Source organism: Lingula anatina, chromosome 2 (assembly GCF_051362555.1).
Source record: "Lingula anatina isolate TDL-2025a chromosome 2, LinAna3.0, whole genome shotgun sequence".
Taxonomy (NCBI): Eukaryota; Metazoa; Brachiopoda; class Lingulata; order Lingulida; family Lingulidae; genus Lingula; species Lingula anatina.
This window is the reverse complement of record NC_141768.1, coordinates 30,841,002-30,866,512: the sequence shown is the minus strand read 5'-3', so window position 1 is coordinate 30,866,512 and position 25,511 is coordinate 30,841,002. Positions and strand designations below refer to the sequence as shown.

At 40.3% G+C, this 25,511-nt stretch overlaps 3 protein-coding genes across 3 annotated transcripts; all 3 read right to left on the bottom strand.

The window, feature by feature from the left end:
• Positions 1–4,032: 4,032 nt before the first annotated feature.
• LOC147763568 (uncharacterized) lies at positions 4,033–6,688 on the bottom strand. Its single transcript, XM_087003220.1, has 3 exons — positions 4,848–6,688; positions 4,413–4,479; positions 4,033–4,122 (listed from the first exon to the last, which is right to left on the bottom strand). Exon 1 carries the CDS (start codon positions 6,550–6,552, stop codon positions 5,224–5,226), a length of 1,329 nt encoding a protein of 442 aa, XP_086859346.1. The 5' UTR covers positions 6,553–6,688; the 3' UTR covers positions 4,033–4,122; positions 4,413–4,479; positions 4,848–5,223.
• Positions 6,689–14,425: 7,737 nt separating this feature from the next.
• LOC147763567 (uncharacterized) lies at positions 14,426–16,587 on the bottom strand. Its single transcript, XM_087006638.1, has 2 exons — positions 15,471–16,587; positions 14,426–15,102 (listed from the first exon to the last, which is right to left on the bottom strand). The coding sequence occupies exon 1, from the start codon at positions 16,575–16,577 to the stop codon at positions 15,933–15,935; it is 645 nt and encodes a 214-aa protein (XP_086862764.1). The 5' UTR covers positions 16,578–16,587; the 3' UTR covers positions 14,426–15,102; positions 15,471–15,932.
• A 374-nt stretch (positions 16,588–16,961) lies between these two features.
• LOC147763566 (uncharacterized) lies at positions 16,962–23,170 on the bottom strand. Its single transcript, XM_087003370.1, has 5 exons — positions 22,713–23,170; positions 22,278–22,344; positions 20,959–21,987; positions 17,476–20,925; positions 16,962–17,204 (listed from the first exon to the last, which is right to left on the bottom strand). The coding sequence occupies exons 3-5, from the start codon at positions 21,787–21,789 to the stop codon at positions 16,962–16,964; spliced, it is 4,524 nt and encodes a 1,507-aa protein (XP_086859496.1). The 5' UTR covers positions 21,790–21,987; positions 22,278–22,344; positions 22,713–23,170.
• Between the last annotated feature and the right edge of the window lie 2,341 nt (positions 23,171–25,511).

The window sequence follows — 25,511 nt, the reverse complement described above, 5'->3', positions numbered from 1 at the left end:
GATTGAAGGTCACATATGGTTCAGTGGCAAGCACAGATTCTAGAATAATTGCAAGAACCACCATTTTGGTGGTAAAATAGAATTTATTATATTTGTCCGAGTTGTTTACAATGTATTCAATGTAAAATATAAATCTAATATATGTGTGTGTGTGTGTGTGTGTGTGTGTGTGTGTGTAATATATCCCATGATGGAGATTTATTTTAACTTCCTTTATAAACTGTATCTTTTTCTTTTTTTCTTTTTTTTCAAACTACTTTTTCTGTGGGTGACATAGACCCCATTCCCAGAGATTAGATCGATCCAAACTAGATCAACCTAACTCCCGCTAAATAGCTGTCAGCCGAGTGGGCACGAAAGTTAATTACCCCCTTACAGCTTGTAGTAGGCGGGACGGACATTTAAGCCGGATTATCTGACAGTAATCTAGTGAGACTCCCCACGGGGATAGATCAATCTAAATGTCTGGGAATACGCCCATATTTATGCTAAAAATATTATAAGACTTATGTGAATAAATATATTTTTGTTTGTATTTTTTTTGGGGGGACTACACTTTCTTAGTTTTTGCTATTATTTGGTAACCAACAACATTGCTTAATAGTGGGCATGCATGTGCAAAACTCCCAACCCAATGTTTCACAGGTTTAAGCTCGGTGGATTATATATGTGTGGCTCAGTAAAACAGCACCCAGTGAACAAATTATTCACTTCTACAATGTAAGTTACAGGATTCCTAACAGGAAAAAACACCGAAACAAAATTGAATTAACAAAAAGGAGTGTTTAAACAAAAGAAAAATATCCATCTACAACAAATTGTTAAGTCTCAGACTTCGTCAGTCAGACTTTACGTTAAAATAATGTCATGTTAGATAACGCGCTGGTTCTTGGCCCTAGTGTTGTGCGCCCAGCTGATCTAATAAAATGAACAAGATTCTCATATGACGCAAGTGGAAATTTAATACTGTCTTTTGGAAAATATACAGAGGTTTCTTCTACATAGTAACTGTCAGTCCAAAATGTATAATGATAACGCCAGAGCCAAAATACGATATGAATTCACCTTAAAACAGGGCAGCCTTTATAGTAGATCATTCAGGAATTTTAATAACCAGGAAGAAATAACACTTGACTGAGCGCAGTCCTTTTGTCTCAGGCTTTGCCCCAACTCAGTCACCGTGTTTCCTGGATCATCATTATCCGCCCTAGCCTTCAAAGGCATTTCTAAATTTTATCTCGTGCCATGTGCACCGGTCACGATCATTCCCGAATGTCTATCGACTGCCCCCTTCTAAGCTTATCTAAGGATATGAATATTATTTTAATTAATTATTTATATCAATTATAAAATACCCAAAGTGGTATTTTACACCACTATAAATGTCTTTCATATCGAATCCCTGATTTTGATTAAACATTTATTTTATACGTCCTAAGAGATTGCTAGGTACCTAGTACAAAAATGAGACAGAACTACATGTACATTTTAAAAGTAGTAAATAAAGCATCTGAGCATACCACTATAATTTTGCTTTGAGCATTTGTCTTGGTAAGAATGGGTCAATTAAATTGTTAAATTCTACTTCGTTGGTGGACAATAAATTAGCGGAATAACAGTTATATCTTTTTGGCTTCCTGGGCTAGCATCAAATATACAAATCGATGCCAAGAAACAATTAACAGGTTTACCATTATAAACTATATATGGGACAAATCAACCCACACTGTTCCCACTTTTCTCGACATAATGTTATTTTTTACAGACATCAAAGGGGGGGGGGGGGGGGGGGGGTCAGGACCCAACACACACCTGGTCCTAAATCTGCCACTGCATGTTATTCATTTGAAGTCGATTAATAAAGTGTAATTAATCCATTTAATTTCATGTATCTTCAGATTATGTAAGTTCATAGCTGTAACTGACAATTTCAACTACTAAAGAGTATTTACGGGGGAGAGAGGGAGGGGGTACTCATACTATTCCCCTCACAACATCGTTAATTCCCAACTTGTAGCCTATACACTTGGTTAATGTAACATGTAGGCCTATATTATGATTGTGCGGATTGTTTTGCCCATTTATAAATAATATAATATACATTTTATAATATATATATAATGATGTGGATTGTTTTGCCCATTAATATTAAATGTGGAAACTAATAAATTAAAATTAATTACATGCATATACACGTATGTAGGCATTGTGCCAGCTCAGTGTGATGAGCCCCCTCCCCCTTCCTCAGTTGCTAAAGTCAATACCCCAAAACATGTTATCTTTATCAAACATTCATTTTAAAATAATCATGTGAAAATGCTTATAAATGATAACGTTAATTTATAAAGCGCACAAATCTGCTCCTTCTAACTCTGTTTTAACTCATTTCAGTTATTCGGTTCTCATATTACATGTGGGATTCCTTAAAACAACACACACACACACACACACACACACACACACACACACGATAACACCTAAACAAAATAAATTCATTGCTATTAACTGTAAGTTTATCCCTACTTCTTGAGCTTAAAAGGGTCATACGTCTACATCATCATATTGTGAGTGGGAATACAGCGCACCGAGTGATATGAAAAATAACTACAGTAGTTCTCACACAAACCCCTCTATTGGCAAAATCCCCTAGCCCATCTTATAATACGCTAACCTCGGTGAACGTTACTCTTGTCACTGTAGATGTCAAAATTTATTCTGATCACTGTGTATGTCTGTATTTTGACTGTTTGTTTTTATTTATTTTGATTACTGTGCATGTTTGTGTTGTCACTATTTGTGTTTGTATTTATTATGAGCACTATGTATGTCAGTTTTGTCACTCTATTTGTTTGTAATATTTACTATTACTCTGCATGATTGTGTTGTCACTGTATCCCTGTGTGTTTGTTTATCTTATGTATCTCTATGTGTCTGTTTATATTCTGTTTGCTGTGTCTATTCTGTATTGTTACTGAATGTGTTTTTACATATTGTGATGACTGTGTATGGCTTTCTCTCTAAATTTTTCCTTGTGTTCATTGTCATTAGGATGCACTTTACTACTGTCACCTTATATGATAATATTTATTTTGAGCGCTGTGTATGTTTGTGTTGTTACTGTTTTTGTCTGCATATAATTCTGATCACTGTTTAAGTCTGTTTGTCTTTCTATTTGTTTATAATCATGATTATTACTGTGCATGTTTGTTTATTTAGTATTTGCATTTGTATTTTCTGTGATCACTGTGTATGTTTGTGTTGTTACTGTTTTTGTCTGCATATAATTCTGATCACTGTTTAAGTCTGTCTTTCTATTTGTTTATAATCATTGTTATTACTGTGCATGTTTGTTTTGTTAGTATTTGCATTTGCATTTTATGTCATCACTGCGTGTGCTTGTGTCGTTACTGTTGGTGTTTGTATTTATTATGAGCACTGTGCATGTTCGTTTTGTCAGTGTATTTGCTATAATCATTACTATTACTCTGCATGATAATGTTGTTCACTATATGTCTACAGATATGTGTCTGTTTATATTCTGTTTGCTGTGTCGATTTTGTATTGTAACTGAATGTGTTTGTACATATTATGATGCTTTTTACTCTTTTTACTTGTGTTCATTATCATTACGGTGCACGTTACTGTTGTCACTGTACATTTCAAAATTTATTCTGATCACTGTGTATGTCTATATTGTGATTGTGTTTTTTAAATTTATTTTGTTTACTGTGTTTGTTAGTGTTCCCAGCGGGCAAATCATGTTGTTTTAACATTGAAACAATGTTGAACCATAACGTTGATAAGACGTTGGATAAATGTTGGATTTGAAAGTTGGATCAACGTCAGATAACAACAATGTATCAACCCCAGTTTTTAGACAACATTCTTGCATGAAAAGACTTTAAAATGACCTGAGGGTAGGGTTTAAAAGTATGGCCTTTAAGTTAAAATTTCCAAGGTTTATATATATATATATATATATATATATATATATATATATATATATATATATATATATATATATATATATATATATATATAACTGTTCTGACCGTTGACTATCGTCATCAGACAGCCTACCATACAACACAACACGTCTTGTTGAGATGTAATAGCGGTAAACTTTAATAAGAAAAAATAAACAAAATATAAGTACAAAGACAATAACAAAGTAAACTTTACAAAACTATTTCGTCTAAAAATTAAAGGGCAATTACGGTAACACAGTTGTGACGATAGTAAGAAGGCTCTACAAAACTTAACGGTAGGTACGGTAATAAAAGTGAGCAATTTTAAAGATCGTTTTTCGTACTAGAGCCTAATTTCAATACCAATGCACAATACAACGTACATGTATCTGTACTAAATTCAACAACATTTACCGTACTAGATAAACAAAGATAAATTCTTACAAGAAGTGGTGTCACCGGCTAAAACGTGCGAAGCAGTACTGAGAACGTGCTACAGATTCGCAATGACCTGAAAACGGGAACCAACAATAAATTCGCTGACCCGCTAAACTCTACACGATATCACTTGAATAACAACGCTGATACAGTAAGTTTGCACTAAGCTAAATAGCCGTTCTACGATCGAATATAGCTTTTACAGAGGGTTTATACAATGAAATACGCCAGATAAATTGTAGTGACACATTGCGCAAACGAAAACAAACACGAAATCACCCTAAGTAAACCTGTATCATTAAATGACACTGAACGCTATCAAAGATCGTCGCGGCAGCAATTTAAGGTATGTTTACGAACTAAATCATATAACTTAGCATTAAAACAACCTTAAAACTCACTATAATCTCACTAACATATTAATAAAATAAAAGCGCTTACTTTAACTCCTACGGTTGACGGAGTTGCGTCTTCCTACTGAAGAACTAGAACGGCGTGTATCTTCTGAGTATCGTGTGAGTGAATGAAGATCGTTCTAAGAGTAACTAACTAATATCAGAGTTTCTGGCCAATAACATCCAGCCAACACCCCTCACCAGATCGATCACGCCACTTATCCCCGTAACATGGGGGTTACTGACCAATGGGGTCCGGCCGACACCCCTCACCAGATTGAACGCGCCACTACCCGTTATACAATAATCTAACCCCAATACAGAGACAGCGCTCAATCCTGTTGCTATTAAACAATAGTAAATAATAATAATAACAATAATAATTGGTTTCAACACACTCCCCGTCTGATATCTAAGAGATTTCACTCCTCAATTTCCACTTGGGCTTCTACAATAACTACAATATCTGTTACAAGCCTAAGATATTTACGAGAACCATGGCCTGTCTTGACCTCTACTCTCCTTACTAACCCATCCTGACTGGGGAAGGTGTTAATGACTATGCCCATGGGCCACTGGTTTCTTTTGGTTGAGTTATCTTTTATCAGTACTACGTCTCCTAACTTGAGGTTTGGGGACGGGCGGTTCCACTTTTTTCTGGGCTGTAAAATGACCAGGTATTCTTTTCTCCACCTTGCCCAGAATTGATCTGCAAGCGCTTGGACCCTCTTCCATTGCTGCCTGTACAAGACGACATCTGAGAAGTCTCCCATATCGTCTCCTTCGCATATCTTCTGATTCAAAAGCATAGATGGTGTTAGCATGATTGGAGCCTCAGGATCCGTTGTGATTGGCACCAAAGGTCTGGCGTTTATAATAGCAGAAACCTCAGCCATGAGGGTGGTGAGGATCTCATGAGTTAGGTTGGATTTTCCTGGTTGCGATAACATAGAGTTGAGGATTCGTCTTGCTAAACCAATCATTCTTTCCCAGGAACCTCCCATGTGGGACGCGTGTGGAGGATTAAACTCCCATCTGCATCCATGGACCCGAAGATAATATTCCATTTCTTTCGCGGCTCCCACGAAGTTTGTCCCACGGTCGGATCTTATCATCTTTGCTGGTCCCCTTATAGCAAAAAATCTTCTGAGAGCGTTTATAAAGCAAGAGGCACTCATGGATTCTATTACCTCTATATGGACGGCTCTGGTTGAGAAACAGGTAAAAAGTACTGCCCATCTTTTGCTGTTGGCGCTCCCTCCACGTGTCCGTCTGGTTACAACTTCCCATGGACCAAATACATCGACGCCGACATTTGTGAAAGGGGGCTGCTGCTCAAGCCTTTCCGACGGCAAGTCGGCCATTTGTTGCTGTTCAAATTTTCCTCGCAGCTTCCTGCATGTTACACACTTATGGATGAGGCTGCCGATTTTTCTTTTAGCACCAATTATCCAAAGACCAGCGTTTCTCACAGCTCCTTCTGTGAAATGCCTGCCTTGATGCTGAACTCTTTCATGGTGGTGCCGAATGAGAAGAGTAGAAACGTGTGAATCCCCAGGGACTACAAAAGGGTTCTTCTCCTTGTCAGATACATCAGCATGCTTTAGACGTCCCCCAACTCTTAAGAGTTGATCATCATCCAGGCAAGGGTTTAGTGACGCAATGGAGCTGGCGCTGGGCAGGGTATGACCTTGCTTTAGGACACATATTTCTTTGGAATATGACTCTTTCTGAGCGTTATGTAGTATCATCTTCTCCGCTGCTTTCACATCTTGTACTTTTATGGGACAGACATGCCAAACGCCTCGAGTTCGGCATCTTGTAGCCTTCAAACATCTGACTACGCGGATCAAGCGTGCAATAGACCTTACAAGGGTGTTCCAACTGGAGAAACGGGTAAAGTGCAGATGCATAGGTAACCTGCCAGAGAGTACCGAAGTAACATATACTTTCGTGTCTTGTCTCACCTCCACATCATCATCAGAGACAAGAAACATTTTGTCCGAGTTCACTGTCAGGTCAAGCTCTGGCGTAGACTTGAGAAAACCTGGGCCTTGCAACCATGATGTTGCAGGTAAGCCTTCTGCTGTCACAGGTCTTGTGGCATGGTCTGCAGGATTAACGTTGGTCGGCACATAAGTCCACTGTTCTGAAGACGTGGATCTTAAGATGCGCTCTACTCTGTTAGCCACATACACGTAAAACCGTTTGGTTCGATTGGTTAGATAGCCTAAAACCACTCGACTGTCTGAGTAAAACCTTTGTTCATGGATTTCTAGCTGGATTTCACTTGTAATAACATCTCTCAATTCAACGGCGATCACAGCAGAGTTCAGTTCTAAGCGGGGAATGCTTGTGGCATGCTTTGGAGCAAGCTTGGCTTTGCCCATGAGGAAGCTCACATGAATGTTGCCTTGGTTGTCGATCACCTTCAGATATGCTACGGCTGCAATAGCTTGTTGAGAGGCATCTGAGAATACATGTAGTTCTCTTCTGGAAGCTTCTGTTGACGGGATTGGAGTATATGCACGTGGAACTTCTATTTCAGCGAGTGCAAGAAGGGATTGACGCCACAAGTGCCATGCTGGGGCTAGGTGATCCGGCAGTCGGTCGTCCCAACCAATCTCCTGGTTTTGTGTCATTTGCCTGAGAAGAACTTTTCCTCCTATCACTACCGGTTGTACAAAGCCTAAAGGATCATAAATGCTATTAATGGCCGACAAAACACCTCTTTTAGTGAAAGGTTTTTCGTCCAAGGTAACCTGAAAAGTAAACGTATCTCTCTGTAAATTCCAAAGGATACCAAGGGACCTCTGGAGTGGAGCTTCATCCAAATCTAGGTTGAGATCACATATTTCAGCTGCCCGTTCAGATGCGGGAAATGCTTCCACAACTTCCCTGAAATTGGAAGCAATTTTGTGCAATCGTAGATTAGAAACTGCTAGCATGTCCTTCGTCTGCTTAAGGATGTCAATTGCTTTATCTACAGTTGGCACAGCTAGCAGACCGTCATCACAGTAAAAGTCATTCTCTACGAACTGTCTTGCATCCTTTCCGTATTTCTGTTGTCCTTCTTGGGCAGTCTTCCTAAGGCCGAATGTCGCCACAGCAGGTGAGGGACTGTTCCCGAAGATATGCACTTTCATTCTATACTCCTCAACCTTTCCCTCTGGATCATTGTTCTCAAACCAAAGGAACCGCAAGAAGTCTCTGTGTTCTTCTTTAACATGAAATGAATAAAACATCTGTTCTATGTCTGCCATACATGCAACCAAATCCGACCTGAATCTGAGAAGCACTCCTAATAGGTTGTTTAGAAGGTCAGGCCCCGTAAGGAGAACATCATTGAGGGAGGTTCCATTGAACGTGTAACTGGAATCAAAAACGACTCTTATCTTTCCGGGTTTCCCAAAATGCGGCAGGTACCACGCTTCTTGGCTGGGTCTCAGAGGGGGCGCTGGTTCTGCGTGGCCTTTCTCTAACATTGTGCTCATAAATGTGACGTAATGATCTTTTAACTCCTGATTTTTCCTAAGGCTCTTGGAGAGTGACCTTAGCCTTTGGTATACCCTCTCCTTGTTATTCGGTAGGATCTTCCTGTCATGTTTGAATGGCAAAGGGGCGATCAAATGGCCTGACTCCTCTCGCTGCATTTCTGTTTTCATCAACTCCATAAATTCCCTGTCTTCAATGCTGGGCCCCTTCATATTGTCATCATCAGTGCGAACGTAAATTCCTTTCCCAATATTGTCCCTGAAACGGCCTTCATATCTCTCTGTAATGGTCATCCGTCCCGTGCACGGCTCAAATAGAGTTGGTCTGCCGTTTTCCATAATATTGGTTCTAAAAGTGCTGACCTGGGGAGTGCGATGGACGTTCCCTGTACATGCTTCTCCAAGGATGACCATCCCAGATCCAGGCGCTGAGCCCATGGTGCGTCATTAGGCCCGTTCCTTGACTCCCTTACCTTGTGGGCCTGTGGCACATCTCGCCCAATTAATAGTAAAATATCGGCCTGTGGATCTATCTCTGGAATCTGAGCTTTTAGATGTCGCAGATGGGCATGGTGTGCTGCTACCCCTGGAACTGGTATTTCATTCCTATTGTCAGGTATGTCGTTGCACTCCCAAACAGTCAGTAAACATAGCTTTGTCGACCCGTTGATCGCTTCCACCACAAGGTGTTCTGCTCGCCTGCCGACAATCTGAGACTTACCGGAACACGTAGACAAGGAGAAGGGGACTAGTTCTGTGTCGACGCCCAACTGTTGAAATAACTCCGACTTGGCCAGAGACCGATTACTCTGGTCGTCCATTACTACATACGCCCGTACTACTGTTGAGGGTCTGTCTTTGTGATAAATGTTGACCAAGCAGATCTTGGCACATGATTTTGACTCCACACTAGAGCCACATACTTCTGTGCACGAAGTACGCACTTCTTCTACATTCTCCCCGCCATGGGCTCGTACTTCAGGTGTTGTGGTCTTCTTCATCTCGATGTGAAGAATCTCTGGGTGCCGTTCACTGCCACATTTCACTTCAACCCTGCAATCTCTGGCCCTGTGGGACGTTGTGGCGATACAACGTAAGCAAAAACCTGACTTCTTCACCATTTCCCTTCTTTCGTTGGGCAGTTTGGATAACAGCACTCGGCACTTGTCCGCAGAATGGTTCCCCTGTTTGTGGACTGGACATCGAACAGTTTTTGTCACATCTGTTTTGTGAACATTAACGTTTTGTTTACTGTGCATTCTTTGCATCCTGGAAGGAAACTTAGTCTCAGGCTGCTCTGTAAGCCTCACTGAAAAACTACGATCGCATCTTTCTAAGGCATGCTTTCTAACAAATTCAGAAAAGACCATGAAAGGTGGAAACTTCCCGTTAGTTTGCTTATAACGGTGGGCTCTGGATCTCCATTTGTCCTGCAGATCGTCTGGAAGCTTGTCCACAAGCGGATTGATGCCCATGAACGTATCTATCTAACCCTGGGTGGCTGCTGTCTTCTTTGGCGTACTCTAGCATGGCTAGGGCATCCCCGAAATCTCTAAGGGCACGGTTATCGGTCTTGCCCATTTTTCTGGTGTCGCGCACCTTTGATATCAGGGAGATGGAGATGACTTCTGGCTTGCCAAAGTTTTCTTCTAATCGCTCCCATGCCGTTTTGAGTCCAACACTTGGGCGGTTGACGTATACTGCCCGTATTTTCTTGACCAGCTCTGCAGATTGTGTTCCACTCCACTTCACCTGGAGATCAAGCTCTTCTCTCGGGGAAAGTTGCGCTCCATTCACTACGTTTTTAAATGACAGCCGCCAAGAGAGAAAATTCTCTGGAGTATCATCAAATTTCTCGAGGCTGTTGGACACCAAGTCCCTTTTCAAGAAGTGCTGGACCCAACCTTGAATGGCGTGATTGCCTGCCGGTGATGAGTCCTGGGTGTCTTCAGACTTTTCCAACTTCTCTTCATCTTGGTTACGGACGAATTCCATCACCATGTCAGCTTTAGAGGTCTGTGGAAGAGCTGATAGTACTGACTGACTATCAGCGTCATTACAGGGTTCAGCCAGCGTGTCAAGGTCTATCCTCAGGTCGGCGCACTTGCGGGAGTTTTCTGCCTCTTCCGCTGCCTTCCTCTCTAGGACTCGAGCCTTCTCTTTCTGACGTTTTGCTTCAATTTCCACCTCTTCTAGCTGACTTCTTGCTGTGGCCTCAATTTTTCTTCTTTCCTCCTCCAGCTTTGTAGCTTCCTTTTCTAGTCGGGCTCTCCTTGCGCTGCTGACGGAGGAGATGGTTAGTGATGACCCCGATTTCCTTGAGGATGTAATGGAAGAGGTCTCTGTCAACTCTTGGCACCTAGTTCTTGCTTCACTCAAGGTCTTTTGGACAAATTCCTCACGGTGCTGACCAATGTTCATCAACTTCCCTTGTTCCCGTAAACTAATAGCCGTATTGGCTCTAATGTGCAGAGAACTAATTTCTTCTTGTACTATACAATATTTAGCAAACTGAGCTCTTAAGAGAGACATACTATTTTGAATAACTACTACTTCATTATCGCATTCTTGCAAACTAACTATCTGATCTCTAACTAACTGCCAAACCTTATCCAATTTACTTTCTAATTGCTGTTTCGAGTCCATATATGCAGCTTCAGCTTTTTCAGTTAATTTTGAATGTCTCTTCTCTCTGCTCATGTCGGTCTGTTCTGCAGTCTGTGTGGGTTCACTGGCTGGCACTGAAACATCTCCCATGGGCTGCGATTCGTCGTCAGACACATTGTTATCTGAGGGGTTGCTGGGGGGAAGGGCCACGTTTGCTGGGTCTGTAGACATCTTGCTCACGTCTGGGGCAGTGGTTCACTTCTTTTTACTGTTCTGACCGTTGACTATCGTCATCAGACAGCCTACCATACAACACAACACGTCTTGTTGAGATGTAATAGCGGTAAACTTTAATAAGAAAAAACAAGGCAGCAAAGCTGTCAAATGTACAGACAAAAAACAGAAAATAAAGATGCAAAAAAGGTCATTTTGTCAATTTTGATGCAATAATAAATAATGCTTATAATAGCACTGTCAGTCAACACTGAATTTTAATCTTGCACAACAGGTAACATGGTCAATAACAGGAGCAGACCCAGAGATATTTTCTGACAGTATTACAAAGAATCTATGTTGATCCATCCTCCATTTTGATGGTCTTCCAACAGAAAAAAATAGATACCAGTCAATATAAACTTAATAACCTGACTGTCTTCCGGAAGACCCAGAAGATGGTCTCAATCCACCCCTTCAATAAGATTACAGTTTCAGGACCATGAGAGTTCAAATTCACATTATGAAAGTCTCAATATTTGAAAAATGATGACAGTGCATAAAATAATATTACATAATGTTTAAAGACATAAAAACAATACAACTGCTTATGTAGAAATACAGAAAATGTGCAGAGCCCCAGGCAGATGAGAGTTAAAAGTCACAAATGCAAGTGTTTGAGAAAAAATTATAAAGGAAAACAACAAAACTAGAAAAGCACTTTGAGAGTGCAGACCTCTGCCCAGGCAGCAATTGTTGATTATTATTGATAATTGATTGATTATTGATCCGGACCACCACCAAAAATTAATCATTGTCCTCTTTGGCCCACTTCCGACAGTTCCTGAAAATTTCTGCAAAATCGGTCCATAACTTTTTTGTGTTATGTGGATGACAGACAAACAGGGGTGAAAATATAACCTCCTTGGCAGAGCTTGAGGTAAATATAATTCCAATGAAGATGCTATTCAAACTTTTAATCTTCCAGTTTGATATATATATATATATATATATATATATATATATATATATATATATATATATATATATATATATATATATATATATATATATATATATATATATATATATTTAAAACTTATTTGCAATATTAAACAAAATTTACCTGCATAATTATCACTGCTTCCTTATTATTAATCTAGCAGAGAGCTTTACCTTTGGGAGTTTACGGGGAAATATCAACAAGTGTGCTTTATGTAATCTCATTTAATGGCCTATTAAAGCAAATGACTTTATAACTCTGAAATTAATCTAGTGATACCCAAGGGTAATTTACAGACTGACCCACTCAAAGGTCTTCAGGCCCATAAGTCACACCTTAAGAAAAGCACAAAACCATAATGCCCAAAATAGGAGACTACCAATCCTGATGCAATAATACATTATGTTTAACTGCACAGTCAACATCAACTTATGCACAACAGGTCACACAGATGAAAGTAAAAGCATAAGGCTCCAGGCCCATCAAAGTTCAAGTTTATACTTAGAAAGTGCCAGAATGAGAAAAATGAAAATTTCACAAAAAATGCATAAATACAATAAACATGATAATCCAATAGAGCTGGTTTTCTCATGAGCTGAAGGCCAATCCTAAAAATCGTACTTGTAAGTTTAAAATTATAATAAGTGACACAGTTTTCTTTTCATAATGTTTGCAGTAGCAGTGCAAAAAGATTGTTGTCAATTTTGATGTAACATTACATAATAAATTAGAGAATAATTATCACCAATTTTTGTTTATTGAATATAAATAGGATGGACATGTAGGAAATATGATTACCATTTGGCTTCATGTCCATGGGAGTTCCGAGTCCCACAATGAATACGCCAAAAAGATAATGAATATTACACTAAAATGTATAACTTCCAGAAAAAGAAGCCAATTAGACTGCTTTTCTAACTCAGGCTGCATTTTAGTCCTGTGTTTCTTTTTTGAAAGTTTGACAGTCATAAGTAACACGGTTTTCCCATAATGGTCATCAAGGCAGCAGCACCAAAAATTGTGTTTTCTTCTATTTTGATGCAACATTACATAATGCTTAACAGCATAATGACCATCGATTTTTAATAATAAAATATAAGTGTAATGAATTTTCACAAAATGTGACTAGCATGGGTCTTCAAGCCCGTGGAGGTTCTAAGTCACACCTTGGAAATGCCAATATGTGAAAAATTAAATTTTCACAAAAAACTGTTTAATTGCCAGAAAAATTTACCAAACAGACTGCATTGCCTACTGAAGCTGTATTTTAGTCCCATGTTTCTTTCCTGTAAGTTTGAGAACAGTAAGTGACATGATTTTCCTTAAATGGTCATCATGGGAGCAGTGCCCAAAATAGGGGTTTCTTCAAATTTTGATGGAATATTACATAATGTTTTACAGCATAATGACCATCAATTTGTAATTATAAAATATTAGCATCATAGTTATTCAGAAAATGTGACAAGCAAAAGTCTTCAGGCCCATGGAACTTCAAAGTCACATATTGAAAATGCCAAAATGTAAACAAGACAGCACTGTTCTGAAATGGGTTTATTTCCATTTTTAACACTTTTTTAACATAAAACAAAATAAACAGTTTACTGCCATTTTTATATGACCAATGAAGAAAATTGATGAGATGGGAAAAGTATCAATAGAACAGTGTTAAATGTCCAACTTCCTCCATTCTGAGATTCTGAACATAGTGGATGAATGCATCTGACAAACTGCAATGATATGAGTTTATTTCCATTTTTGACACTTTATTACACAATACATGATAACAAGTTTACCATCATTTTTAAAAAATCAACTAACAATGTTGTAAAGATGCAGGAAATGTCAAACAAACACTTTTACGTATCTTATTAGTTCAATAATGAGACTGTTAACATGCCTAAGAATTGAATGTGAGGAAATGTGAAAAAACAGCATAACTTCTAAAATAATGAACTGATTATGCTGATTTTCAAACTCAACCTGCGTTTTAGTACGATTGGCCTCTCCTGTGAGTATAATGACAATTGGCCAATCTGTTTTTCTTATATTGTGTTATCAGTGTTGCATATATACTGAAAAAGTGAAAAAACAGCATAAATTCCCTATAAGTGACCCGATCGTGCTGATTTTCGAACTTGACCTGCGTATTATGAATATTTATCAGTTCTGTAAGTTTCAAGCCAAAAGATAAAATGGTTTTCCATTTATCGTGTTATCGGTGCTGCACATATGCTGAAAAAAGAGAAAAAATAGCCTAAATTCACTAAAAATGACCCAATCACGCTGATTTTCGAACTTGATCTCCGTATTATGAATATTCATCAGTTCTGTAAGTTTCAAGCCAAAAGGTAAAATGGTTTTCCACTTATCGTGTTATCGGTGCTGCATATATGCTGAAAAAAGTGAAAAAACAGCATAAATTCCATATAAGTGACCCGATCATGCTGATTTTCGAACTCGACCTGCGTATTATGAATATTCATCAGTTCTGTAAGTTTCAAACAAAAAGAAAAAACAGTTTTCCACTTATCGTGTTATCGGTAAAAGTGCACGGCGACGGCGACGACGGCAACGACGGCGACGACGGCAACGACGGCGACGACAGACGCAGATGACGGCTATATGTACAGACACATCTGTGTCTGTACATAATAAACAAAATATAAGTACAAAGACAATAACAAAGTAAACTTTACAAAACTATTTCGTCTTAAAATTAAAGGGCAACACAGTTGTGACGATAGTAAGAAGGCTCTACAAAACTTAACGGTAGGTACGGTAATAAAAGTGAGCAATTTTAAAGATCGTTTTTCGTACTAGAGCCTAATTTCAATACCAATGCACAATACAACGTACATGTATCTGTACTAAATTCAACAACATTTACCGTACTAGATAAACAAAGATAAATTCTTACAAGAAGTGGTGTCACCGGCTAAAACGTGCGAAGCAGTACTGAGAACGTGCTACAGATTCGCAATGACCTGAAAACGGGAACCAACAATAAATTCGCTGACACGCTAAACTCTACACGATATCACTTGAATAACAACGCTGATACAGTAAGTTTGCACTAAGCTAAATAGCCGTTCTACGATCGAATATAGCTTTTACAGAGGGTTTATACAATGAAATACGCCAGATAAATTGTAGTGACACATTGCGCAAACGAAAACAAACACGAAATCACCCTAAGTAAACCTGTATCATTAAATGACACTGAACGCTATCAAAGATCGTCGCGGCAGCAATTTAAGGTATGTTTACGAACTAAATCATATAACTTAGCATTAAAACAACCTTAAAACTCACTATAATCTCACTAACATATTAATAAAATAAAAGCGCTAACTTTAACTCCTACGGTTGACGGAGTTGCGTCTTCCTACTGAAGAACTAGAACGGCGTGTATCTTCTGAGTATCGTGTGAGTGAATGAAGATCGTTCTAAGAGTAACTAACTAATATCAGAGTTTCTGGCCAATAACATCCAGCCAACACCCCTCACCAGATCGATCACGCCACTTATCCCCGTAACATGGGGGCTACTGACCAATGGGGTCCGGCCGACACCCCTCACCAGATTGAACGCGCCACTACCCGTTATACAATAATCTAACCCCAATACAGAGACAGCGCTAGGAGGCTAGCGAAGTGAGAGGGCTACAAATTCACAGAGAGGGGTCTCCAAATCTATACATAGAGTACTTAACATTCTCCTAGGAATAATCCTGTTGCTATTAAACAATAGTAAATAATAATAATAACAATAATAATTGGTTTCAACACACTCCCCGTCTGATATCTAAGAGATATCACTCCTCAATTTCCACTTGGGCTTCTACAATAACTACAATATCTGTTACAGGCCTAAGATATTTACGAGAACCATGGCCTGTCTTGACCTCTACTCTCCTTACTAACCCATCCTGACTGGGGAAGGTGTTAATGACTATGCCCATGGGCCACTGGTTTCTTTTGGTTGAGTTATCTTTTATCAGTACTACGTCTCCTAACTTGAGGTTTGGGGACGGGCGGTTCCACTTTTTTCTGGGCTGTAAAGTGACCAGGTATTCTTTTCTCCACCTTGCCCAGAATTGATCTGCAAGCGCTTGGACCCTCTTCCATTGCTGCCTGTACAAGACGACATCTGAGAAGTCTCCCATATCGTCTCCTTCGCATATCTTCTGATTCAAAAGCATAGATGGTGTTAGCATGATTGGAGCCTCAGGATCCGTTGTGATTGGCACCAAAGGTCTGGCGTTTATAATAGCAGAAACCTCAGCCATGAGGGTGGTGAGGATCTCATGAGTTAGGTTGGATTTTCCTGGTTGCGATAACATAGAGTTGAGGATTCGTCTTGCTAAACCAATCATTCTTTCCCAGGAACCTCCCATGTGGGACGCGTGTGGAGGATTAAACTCCCATCTGCATCCATGGACCCGAAGATAATATTCCATTTCTTTCGCGGCTCCCACGAAGTTTGTCCCGCGGTCGGATCTTATCATCTTTGCTGGTCCCCTTATAGCAAAAAATCTTCTGAGAGCGTTTATAAAGCAAGAGGCACTCATGGATTCTATTACCTCTATATGGACGGCACTGGTTGAGAAACAGGTAAAAAGTACTGCCCATCTTTTGCTGTTGGCGCTCCCTCCACGTGTCCGTCTGGTTACAACTTCCCATGGACCAAATACATCGACGCCTACATTTGTGAAAGGGGGCTGCTGCTCAAGCCTTTCCGACGGCAAGTCGGCCATTTGTTGCTGTTCAAATTTTCCTCGCAGCTTCCTGCATGTTACACACTTATGGATGAGGCTGCCGATTTTTCTTTTAGCACCAATTATTCAAAGACCAGCGTTTCTCACAGCTCCTTCTGTGAAATGCCTGCCTTGATGCTGAACTCTTTCATGGTGGTGCCGAATGAGAAGAGTAGAAACGTGTGAATCCCCAGGGACTACAAAAGGGTTCTTCTCCTTGTCAGATACATCAGCATGCTTTAGACGTCCCCCAACTCTTAAGAGTTGATCATCATCCAGGAAAGGGTTTAGTGACGCAATGGAGCTGGCGCTGGGCAGGGTATGACCTTGCTTTAGGACACATTTCTTTGGAATATGACTCTTTCTGAGCGTTATGTAGTATCATCTTCTCCGCTGCTTTCACATCTTGTACTTCTATGGGACAGACATGCCAAACGCCTCGAGTTCGGCATCTTGTAGCCTTCAAACATCTGACTACGCGGATCAAGCGTGCAATAGACCTTACAAGGGTGTTCCAACTGGAGAAACGGGTAAAGTGCAGATGCATAGGTAACCTGCCAGAGAGTACCGAAGTAACATATACTTTCGTGTCTGGTCTCACCTCCACATCATCATCAGAGACAAGAAACATTTTGTCCGAGTTCACTGTCAGGTCAAGCTCTGGCGTAGACTTGAGAAAACCTGGGCCTTGCAACCATGATGTTGCAGGTAAGCCTTCTGCTGTCACAGGTCTTGTGGCATGGTCTGCAGGATTAACGTTGGTCGGCACATAAGTCCACTGTTCTGAAGACGTGGATCTTAAGATGCTCTCTACTCTGTTAGCCACATACACGTAAAACCGTTTGGTTCGATTGGTTAGATATCCTAAAACCACTCGACTGTCTGAGTAAAACCTTTGTTCATGGATTTCTAGCTGGATTTCACTTGTAATAACATCTCTCAATTCAACGGCGATCACAGCAGAGTTCAGTTCTAAGCGGGGAATGCTTGTGGCATGCTTTGGAGCAAGCTTGGCTTTGCCCATGAGGAAGCTCACATGAATGTTGCCTTGGTTGTCGATCACCTTCAGATATGCTACGGCTGCAATAGCTTGTTGAGAGGCATCTGAGAATACATGTAGTTCTCTTCTGGAAGCTTCTGTTGACGGGATTGGAGTATATGCACGTGGAACTTCTATTTCAGCGAGTGCAAGAAGGGATTGACGCCACAAGTGCCATGCTGGGGCTAGGTGATCCGGCAGTCGGTCGTCCCAACCAATCTCCTGGTTTTGTGTCATTTGCCTGAGAAGAACTTTTCCTCCTATCACTACCGGTTGTACAAAGCCTAAAGGATCATAAATGCTATTAATGGCCGACAAAACACCTCTTTTAGTGAAAGGTTTTTCGTCCAAGGTAACCTGAAAAGTAAACGTATCTCTCTGTAAATTCCAAAGGATACCAAGGGACCTCTGGAGTGGAGCTTCATCCAAATCTAGGTTGAGATCACATATTTCAGTTGCCCGTTCAGATGCGGGAAATGCTTCCACAACTTCCCTGAAATTGGAAGCAATTTTGTGCAATCGTAGATTAGAAACTGCTAGCATGTCCTTCGTCTGCTTAAGGATGTCAATTGCTTTCTCTACAGTTGGCACAGCTAGCAGACCGTCATCACAGTAAAAGTCATTCTCTACGAACTGTCTTGCATCCTTTCCGTATTTCTGTTGTCCTTCTTGGGCAGTCTTCCTAAGGCCGAATGTCGCCACAGCAGGTGAGGGACTGTTCCCGAAGATATGCACTTTCATTCTATACTCCTCAACCTTTCCCTCTGGATCATTGTTCTCAAACCAAAGGAACCGCAAGAAGTCTCTGTGTTCTTCTTTAACATGAAATGAATAAAACATCTGTTCTATGTCTGCCATACATGCAACCAAATCCGACCTGAATCTGAGAAGCACTCCTAATAGGTTGTTTAGAAGGTCAGGCCCCGTAAGGAGAACATCATTGAGGGAGGTTCCATTGAACGTGTCACTGGAATCAAAAACGACTCTTATCTTTCCGGGTTTCTTTGCGTGGTAAACCCCAAAATGCGGCAGGTACCACGCTTCTTGGCCAGGTCTCAGAGGGGGCGCTGGTTCTGCGTGGCCTTTCTCTAACATTGTGCTCATAAATGTGACGTAATGATCTTTTAACTCCTGATTTTTCCTAAGGCTCTTGGAGAGTGACCTTAGCCTTTGGTATACCCTCTCCTTGTTATTCGGTAGGATCTTCCTGTCATGTTTGAATGGCAAAGGGGCGATCAAATGGCCTGACTCCTCTCGCTGCATTTCTGTTTTCATCAACTCCATAAATTCCCTGTCTTCAATGCTGGGCCCCTTCATATTGTCATCATCAGTGCGAACGTAAATTCCTTTCCCAATATTGTCCCTGAAACGGCCTTCATATCTCTCTGTAATGGTCATCCGTCGCGTGCACGGCTCAAATAGAGTTGGTCTGCCGTTTTCCATAATATTGGTTCTAAAAGTGCTGACCTGGGGAGTGCGATGGACGTTCCCTGTACATGCTTCTCCAAGGATGACCCATCCCAGATCCAGGCGCTGAGCCCATGGTGCGTCATTAAGCCAGTTCCTTGACTCCCTTACCTTGTGGGCCTGTGGCACATCTCGCCCAATTAATAGTAAAATATCGGCCTGTGGATCTATCTCTGGAATCTGAGCTTTTAGATGTCGCAGATGGGCATGGTGTGCTGCTACCCCTGGAACTGGTATTTCATTCCTATTGTCAGGTATGTCATTGCACTCCAAAACAGTCAGTAAACATAGCTTTGTCGACCTGTTGATCGCTTCCACCACAAGGTGTTCTGCTCGCCTGCCTACAATCTGAGACTTACCGGAACACGTAGACAAGGAGAAGGGGACTAGTTCTGTGTCGACGCCCAACTGTTGAAATAACTCCGACTTGGACAGAGACCGATTACTCTGGTCGTCCATTACTACATACGCCCGTACTACTGTTGAGGGTCTGTCTTTGTGATAAATGTTGACCAAGCAGATCTTGGCACATGATTTTGACTCCACACTAGAGCCACATACTTCTGTGCACGAAGTACGCACTTCTTCTACATTCTCCCCGCCATGGGCTCGTACTTCAGGTGTTGTGGTCTTCTTCATCTCGATGTGAAGAATCTCTGGGTGCCGTTCACTGCCGCACTTGCCACATTTCACTTCAACCCTGCAATCTCTGGCCCTGTGGGACGTTGTGGCGATACAACGTAAGCAAAAACCTGACTTCTTCACCATTTCCCTTCTTTCGTTGGGCAGTTTGGATAACAGCACTCGGCACTTGTCCGCAGAATGGTTCCCCTGTTTGTGGACTGGACATCGAACGGTTTTTGTCACATCTGTTTTGTGAACATTAACGTTTTGTTTACTGTGCATTCTTTGCATCCTGGAAGGAAACTTAGTCTCAGGCTGCTCTGTAAGCCTCACTGAAAAACTACGATCGCATCTTTCTAAGGCATGCTTTCTAACAAATTCAGAAAAGACCATGAAAGGTGGAAACTTCCCGTTAGTTTGCTTATAACGGTGGGCTCTGGATCTCCATTTGTCCTGCAGATCGTCTGGAAGCTTGTCCACAAGCGGATTGATGCCCATGAACGTATCTAAATACTCTAACCCTGGGAGGCTGCTGTCTTCTTTGGCGTACTCTAGCATGGCTAGGGCATCCCCGAAATCTCTAAGGGCACGGTGATCAGTCTTGCCCATTTTTCTGGTGTCGCGCACCTTTGATATCAGGGAGATGGAGATGACTTCTGGCTTGCCAAAGTTTTCTTCTAATCGCTCCCACACCGTTTTGAGTCCAACACTTGGGCGGTTGACGTGTACTGCCCGTATTTTCTTGACCAGTTCTGCAGATTGTGTTCCACTCCACTTCACCAGGAGATCAAGCTCTTCTCTCGGGGAAAGTTGCGCTCCATTCACTACGTTTTTAAATGACAGCCGCCAAGAGAGAAAATTCTCTGGAGTATCATCAAATTTCTCGAGGCCGTTGGACACCAAGTCCCTTTTCAAGAAGTGCTAGACCCAACCTTGAATGGCGTGATTGCCTGCCGGTGATGAGTCCTGGGTGTCTTCAGACTTTTCCAACTTCTCTTCATCTTGGTAACGGACGAATTCCCTCACCATGTCAGCTTTAGAGGTCTGTGGAAGAGCTGATAGTACTGACTGACTATCAGCGTCATTACAGGGTTCAGCCAGCGTGTCAAGGTCTATCCTCAGGTCGGCGCACTTGCGGGAGTTTTCTGCCTCTTCCGCTGCCTTCCTCTCTAGGACTCGAGCCTTCTCTTTCTGACGTTTTGCTTCAATTTCCACCTCTTCTAGCTGTCTTCTTGCTGTGGCCTCAATTTTTCTTCTTTCCTCCTCCAGCTTTGTAGCTTCCTTTTCTAGTCGGGCTCTCCTTGCGCTGCTGACGGAGGAGATGGTTAGTGATGACCCCGATTTCCTTGAGGATGTAATGGAAGAGGTCTCTGTCAACTCTTGGCACCTAGTTCTTGCTTCACTCAAGGTCATTTGGACAAATTCCTCACGGTGCTGACCAATGTTCATCAACTTCCCTTGTTCCCGTAAACTAATAGCCGTATTGGCTCTAATGTGCAGAGAACTAATTTCTTCTTGTACTATACAATATTTAGCAAACTGAGCTCTTAAGAGAGACATACTATTTTGAATAACTACTACTTCATTATCGCATTCTGGCAAACTAACTATCTGATCTCTAACTAACTGCCAAACCTTATCCAATTTACTTTCTAATTGCTGTTTCGAGTCCATATATGCAGCTTCAGCTTTTTCAGTTAATTTTGAATGTCTCTTTTCTCTGCTCATGTCGGTCTGTTCTGCAGTCTGTGTGGGTTCACTGGCTGGCGCTGAAACATCTCCCATGGGCTGCGATTCGTCGTCAGACACATCGTTATCTGAGGGGTTGCTGGGGGGAAGGGCCACGTTTGCTGGGTCTGTAGAAATCTTGCTCACGTCTGGGGCAGTGGTTCACTTCTTTTTACTGTTCTGACCGTTGACTATCGTCATCAGACAGCCTGCCATACAACACAACACGTCTTGTTGAGATGTAATAGCGGTAAACTTTAATAAGAAAAAATAAACAAAATATAAGTACAAAGACAATAACAAAGTAAACTTTACAAAACTATTTCGTCTAAAAATTAAAGGGCAATTACGGTAACACAGTTGTGACGATAGTAAGAAGGCTCTACAAAACTTAACGGTAGGTACGGTAATAAAAGTGAGCAATTTTAAAGATCGTTTTTCGTACTAGAGCCTAATTTCAATACCAATGCACAATACAACGTACATGTATCTGTACTAAATTCAACAACATTTACCGTACTAGATAAACAAAGATAAATTCTTACAAGAAGTGGTGTCACCGGCTAAAACGTGCGAAGCAGTACTGAGAACGTGCTACAGATTCGCAATGACCTGAAAACGGGAACCAACAATAAATTCGCTGACACGCTAAACTCTACACGATATCACTTGAATAGCAACGCTGATACAGTAAGTTTGCACTAAGCTAAATAGCCGTTCTACGATCGAATATAGCTTTTACAGAGGGTTTATACAGTGAAATACGCCAGATAAATTGTAGTGACACATTGCGCAAACGAAAACAAACACGAAATCACCCTAAGTAAACCTGTATCATTAAATGACACTGAACGCTATCAAAGATCGTCGCGGCAGCAATTTAAGGTATGTTTACGAACTAAATCATATAACTTAGCATTAAAACAACCTTAAAACTCACTATAATCTCACTAACATATTAATAAAATAAAAGCGCTTACTTTAACTCCTACGGTTGACGGAGTTGCGTCTTCCTACTGAAGAACTAGAACGGCGTGTATCTTCTGAGTATCGTGTGAGTGAATGAAGATCGTTCTAAGAGTAACTAACTAATATCAGAGTTTCTGGCCAATAACATCCAGCCAACACCCCTCACCAGATCGATCACGCCACTTATCCCCGTAACATGGGGGTTACTGACCAATGGGGTCTGGCCGACACCCCTCACCAGATTGAACGCGCCACTACCCGTTATACAATAATCTAACCCCAATACAGAGACAGCGCTAGGAGGCTAGCGAAGTGAGAGGGCTACAAATTCACAGAGAGGGGTCTCCAAATCTATACATAGAGTACTTAACATTCTCCTAGGAATAATCCTGTTGCTATTAAACAATAGTAAATAATAATAATAACAATAATAATTGGTTTCAACACATAACAAAGTCACACCTAGCGGGCAAATTATGTTGTTTTAACATTGAAACAACGTTGAACCATAACGTTGATAAGACATTGAATAAACGTTGGATTTGAAAGTTGTGTCAACCTCAGATAACAACGTTGTATCAACGTCAGAAAACAATGTTTTATCAACCCCACCCAGCGGGAAATTAGCCTGGATGTGTTTAGCAGTAGGACATGTTTGATGGCTGAATATATGTAGGGTATAAATGTATGGCTTTAAGTTAAAATTTCCAAGGTTTAGATTAATATATATATATAGTTCTTATATACCCGGTATATATATATATATATATATATATATATATATATATATATATATATATATATATATATATATATATATATATATATATAACAAAGTCACAGTCACCTCAACCTGTCTATCTATAACAAGTTACCAAGAACTGTTAAATCCATCACATTTACAGCAACTTATTCATCCTAGTGTTAGCTGACCTTGCAAGGAATTCAGTTTATTGGAATGTATTTCTGAATAACAAGTGAAGAAAATTCACTATTTAACTAATGACACAAAACAACTGTCACTTTTACTTTAAAACCATTTTGTTATTATTTTGATAAATTTAGTTACAGTATTGATAAACAAAGTATCACGTTTTCAATTATTAATATTTTAAAAATATAATCCATGTCTGCAAGGTTGTGTCAATGACCAAAATACAACGTTGAGTCAACGTCACATTATGACGGTGTTTCGACGTGGCTGGAACAACGTTGATTTTACGTTGAATTTAGGTAGTTCAATGGCAATTCAATGTATCAACCTGTTTTCAACGTTGATCCAACGCAACTATGCCTGCTGGGCAGTCACCTCAACCTGTCTATGTATAACAGGTTACCAAGAACTGTTAACTTTATTAATTCACTCCATCACATTTACAGCAACTTATTCATCCTAGTGTTAGCTGACCTTGCAAGGAATTCAGTTTATTGGAATGTATTTCTGAATAACAAGTGAAGAAAATTCACTAGTTCACTAAGACACAAAACAACTGTCACTTTTACTTTAAAACCATTTTGTTATTATTTTGATAAATTTAGTTACAGTATTGATAAACAAAGTATCACGTTTTCAATTATTAATATTTAAAAATATAATCCATGTCTGCAAGGTTGTGTCAATGACCAAAATACAACGTTGAGTCAACGTCACATTATGACGGTGTTTCGACGTGGCTGGATCAACGTTGATTTTACGTTGAATTTAGGTAGTTCAATGGCAATTCAATGTATCAACCTGTTTTCAACGTTGATCCAACGCAACTTTGCCTGCTGGGGTTATCTCTTGTTTACATTTTTGGATTTTCAAGGTATGACTCTGAACTGTATGGGCTAGTCACATTTTCTGAATATCCATGATACTTGTGTAATATTGCATCAAAATTGAACAAAACCCTATTTTAGGCACTGCCTCTATAGTGACCTCGAAAAGAAAACCATGTCACTTACTCTTCTCACACATTGGATGGAAACTTTGCTGCCTTGGCGGAGGTGTGCGCTCTCTGAGTGCTTTTCTAGTTTTCTTATGTTAAAGCAATAATAACAAGAAATACATTGTAAACAACGCCTGGAAATATATTCTATTGCATTTTCCCACTAAAACGACTGTTATTGTAGTAAAACTAAAATCTGTGCTTGTCACTTGGGCTTTCAATGCCTTTGTTCACGGTCGACAAGTGCATCCGTTGCCAATGACGTTTAGGTGTCACGCGGATTCTCGCGTTCATTTGAGACCAAAATAACATTGGCGGGAAACCCTCAGACGTAAGTTGCGAGTTTTTGTACAGTGCGTCAGATAACGAAAAGCCCAGAATTGCACACATTGTAGATATAAATGCATTTTGAGCAATGAGATGAATATATCTTATGAATCTTATTATATTGTTATATAGTGTTGTTGTTGTCTGCTTTTCCCGCGGTTTTAAGTAGGTCACCAGAAACAATCGCTCGATATCGCATGACTGCCATGTCAGAGAGAGGGCTCCGTCAGTTAAAATCTCTTAAGAGATTTTAACAAAAATTTGTACGTTTAGGAAAAAAACCCTGGATTAACTTTGAATGCAGGAATGGGGTCGTTGACCATTGGTAAGTACGGGAAAATTGCCGTTTTTTCCAGGAAAATCGTATTTTTGGCCAAAACGAAGAGTTATTATGACTTTAATTTTTTTTTTCAAACACTGGCATTTTTAAGATGTGACTTTTAACTCCCATCCACCTGAGTCTCTGCACATTTTCTGTATTTCCATATATGCAGTTGTATTGGTATTTATGTCTTTAAACATTATGTAATATTATGTTATGCATTGTCATCA

Bases quoted from the DNA above. Each gene is read 5' to 3' on its own strand.
- LOC147763567 (XM_087006638.1), bottom strand. From the start codon at position 16,577: ATGGAATATTATCTTCGGGTCCATGGATGCAGATGGGAGTTTAATCCT.
- LOC147763568 (XM_087003220.1), bottom strand. From the start codon at position 6,552: ATGATACTACATAACGCTCAGAAAGAGTCATATTCCAAAGAAATATGT.
- LOC147763566 (XM_087003370.1), bottom strand. From the start codon at position 21,789: ATGGGAGATGTTTCAGCGCCAGCCAGTGAACCCACACAGACTGCAGAA. The intron at 20,926-20,958 runs GCAGGCAATCAC...GGTTGGGTCTAG, and splicing joins ACACCCAGGACTCATCACCG to CACTTCTTGAAAAGGGACTT. The intron at 17,205-17,475 runs GTGAGACCAGAC...TGTGTCCTAAAG, and splicing joins TCTCTGATGATGATGTGGAG to CAAGGTCATACCCTGCCCAG.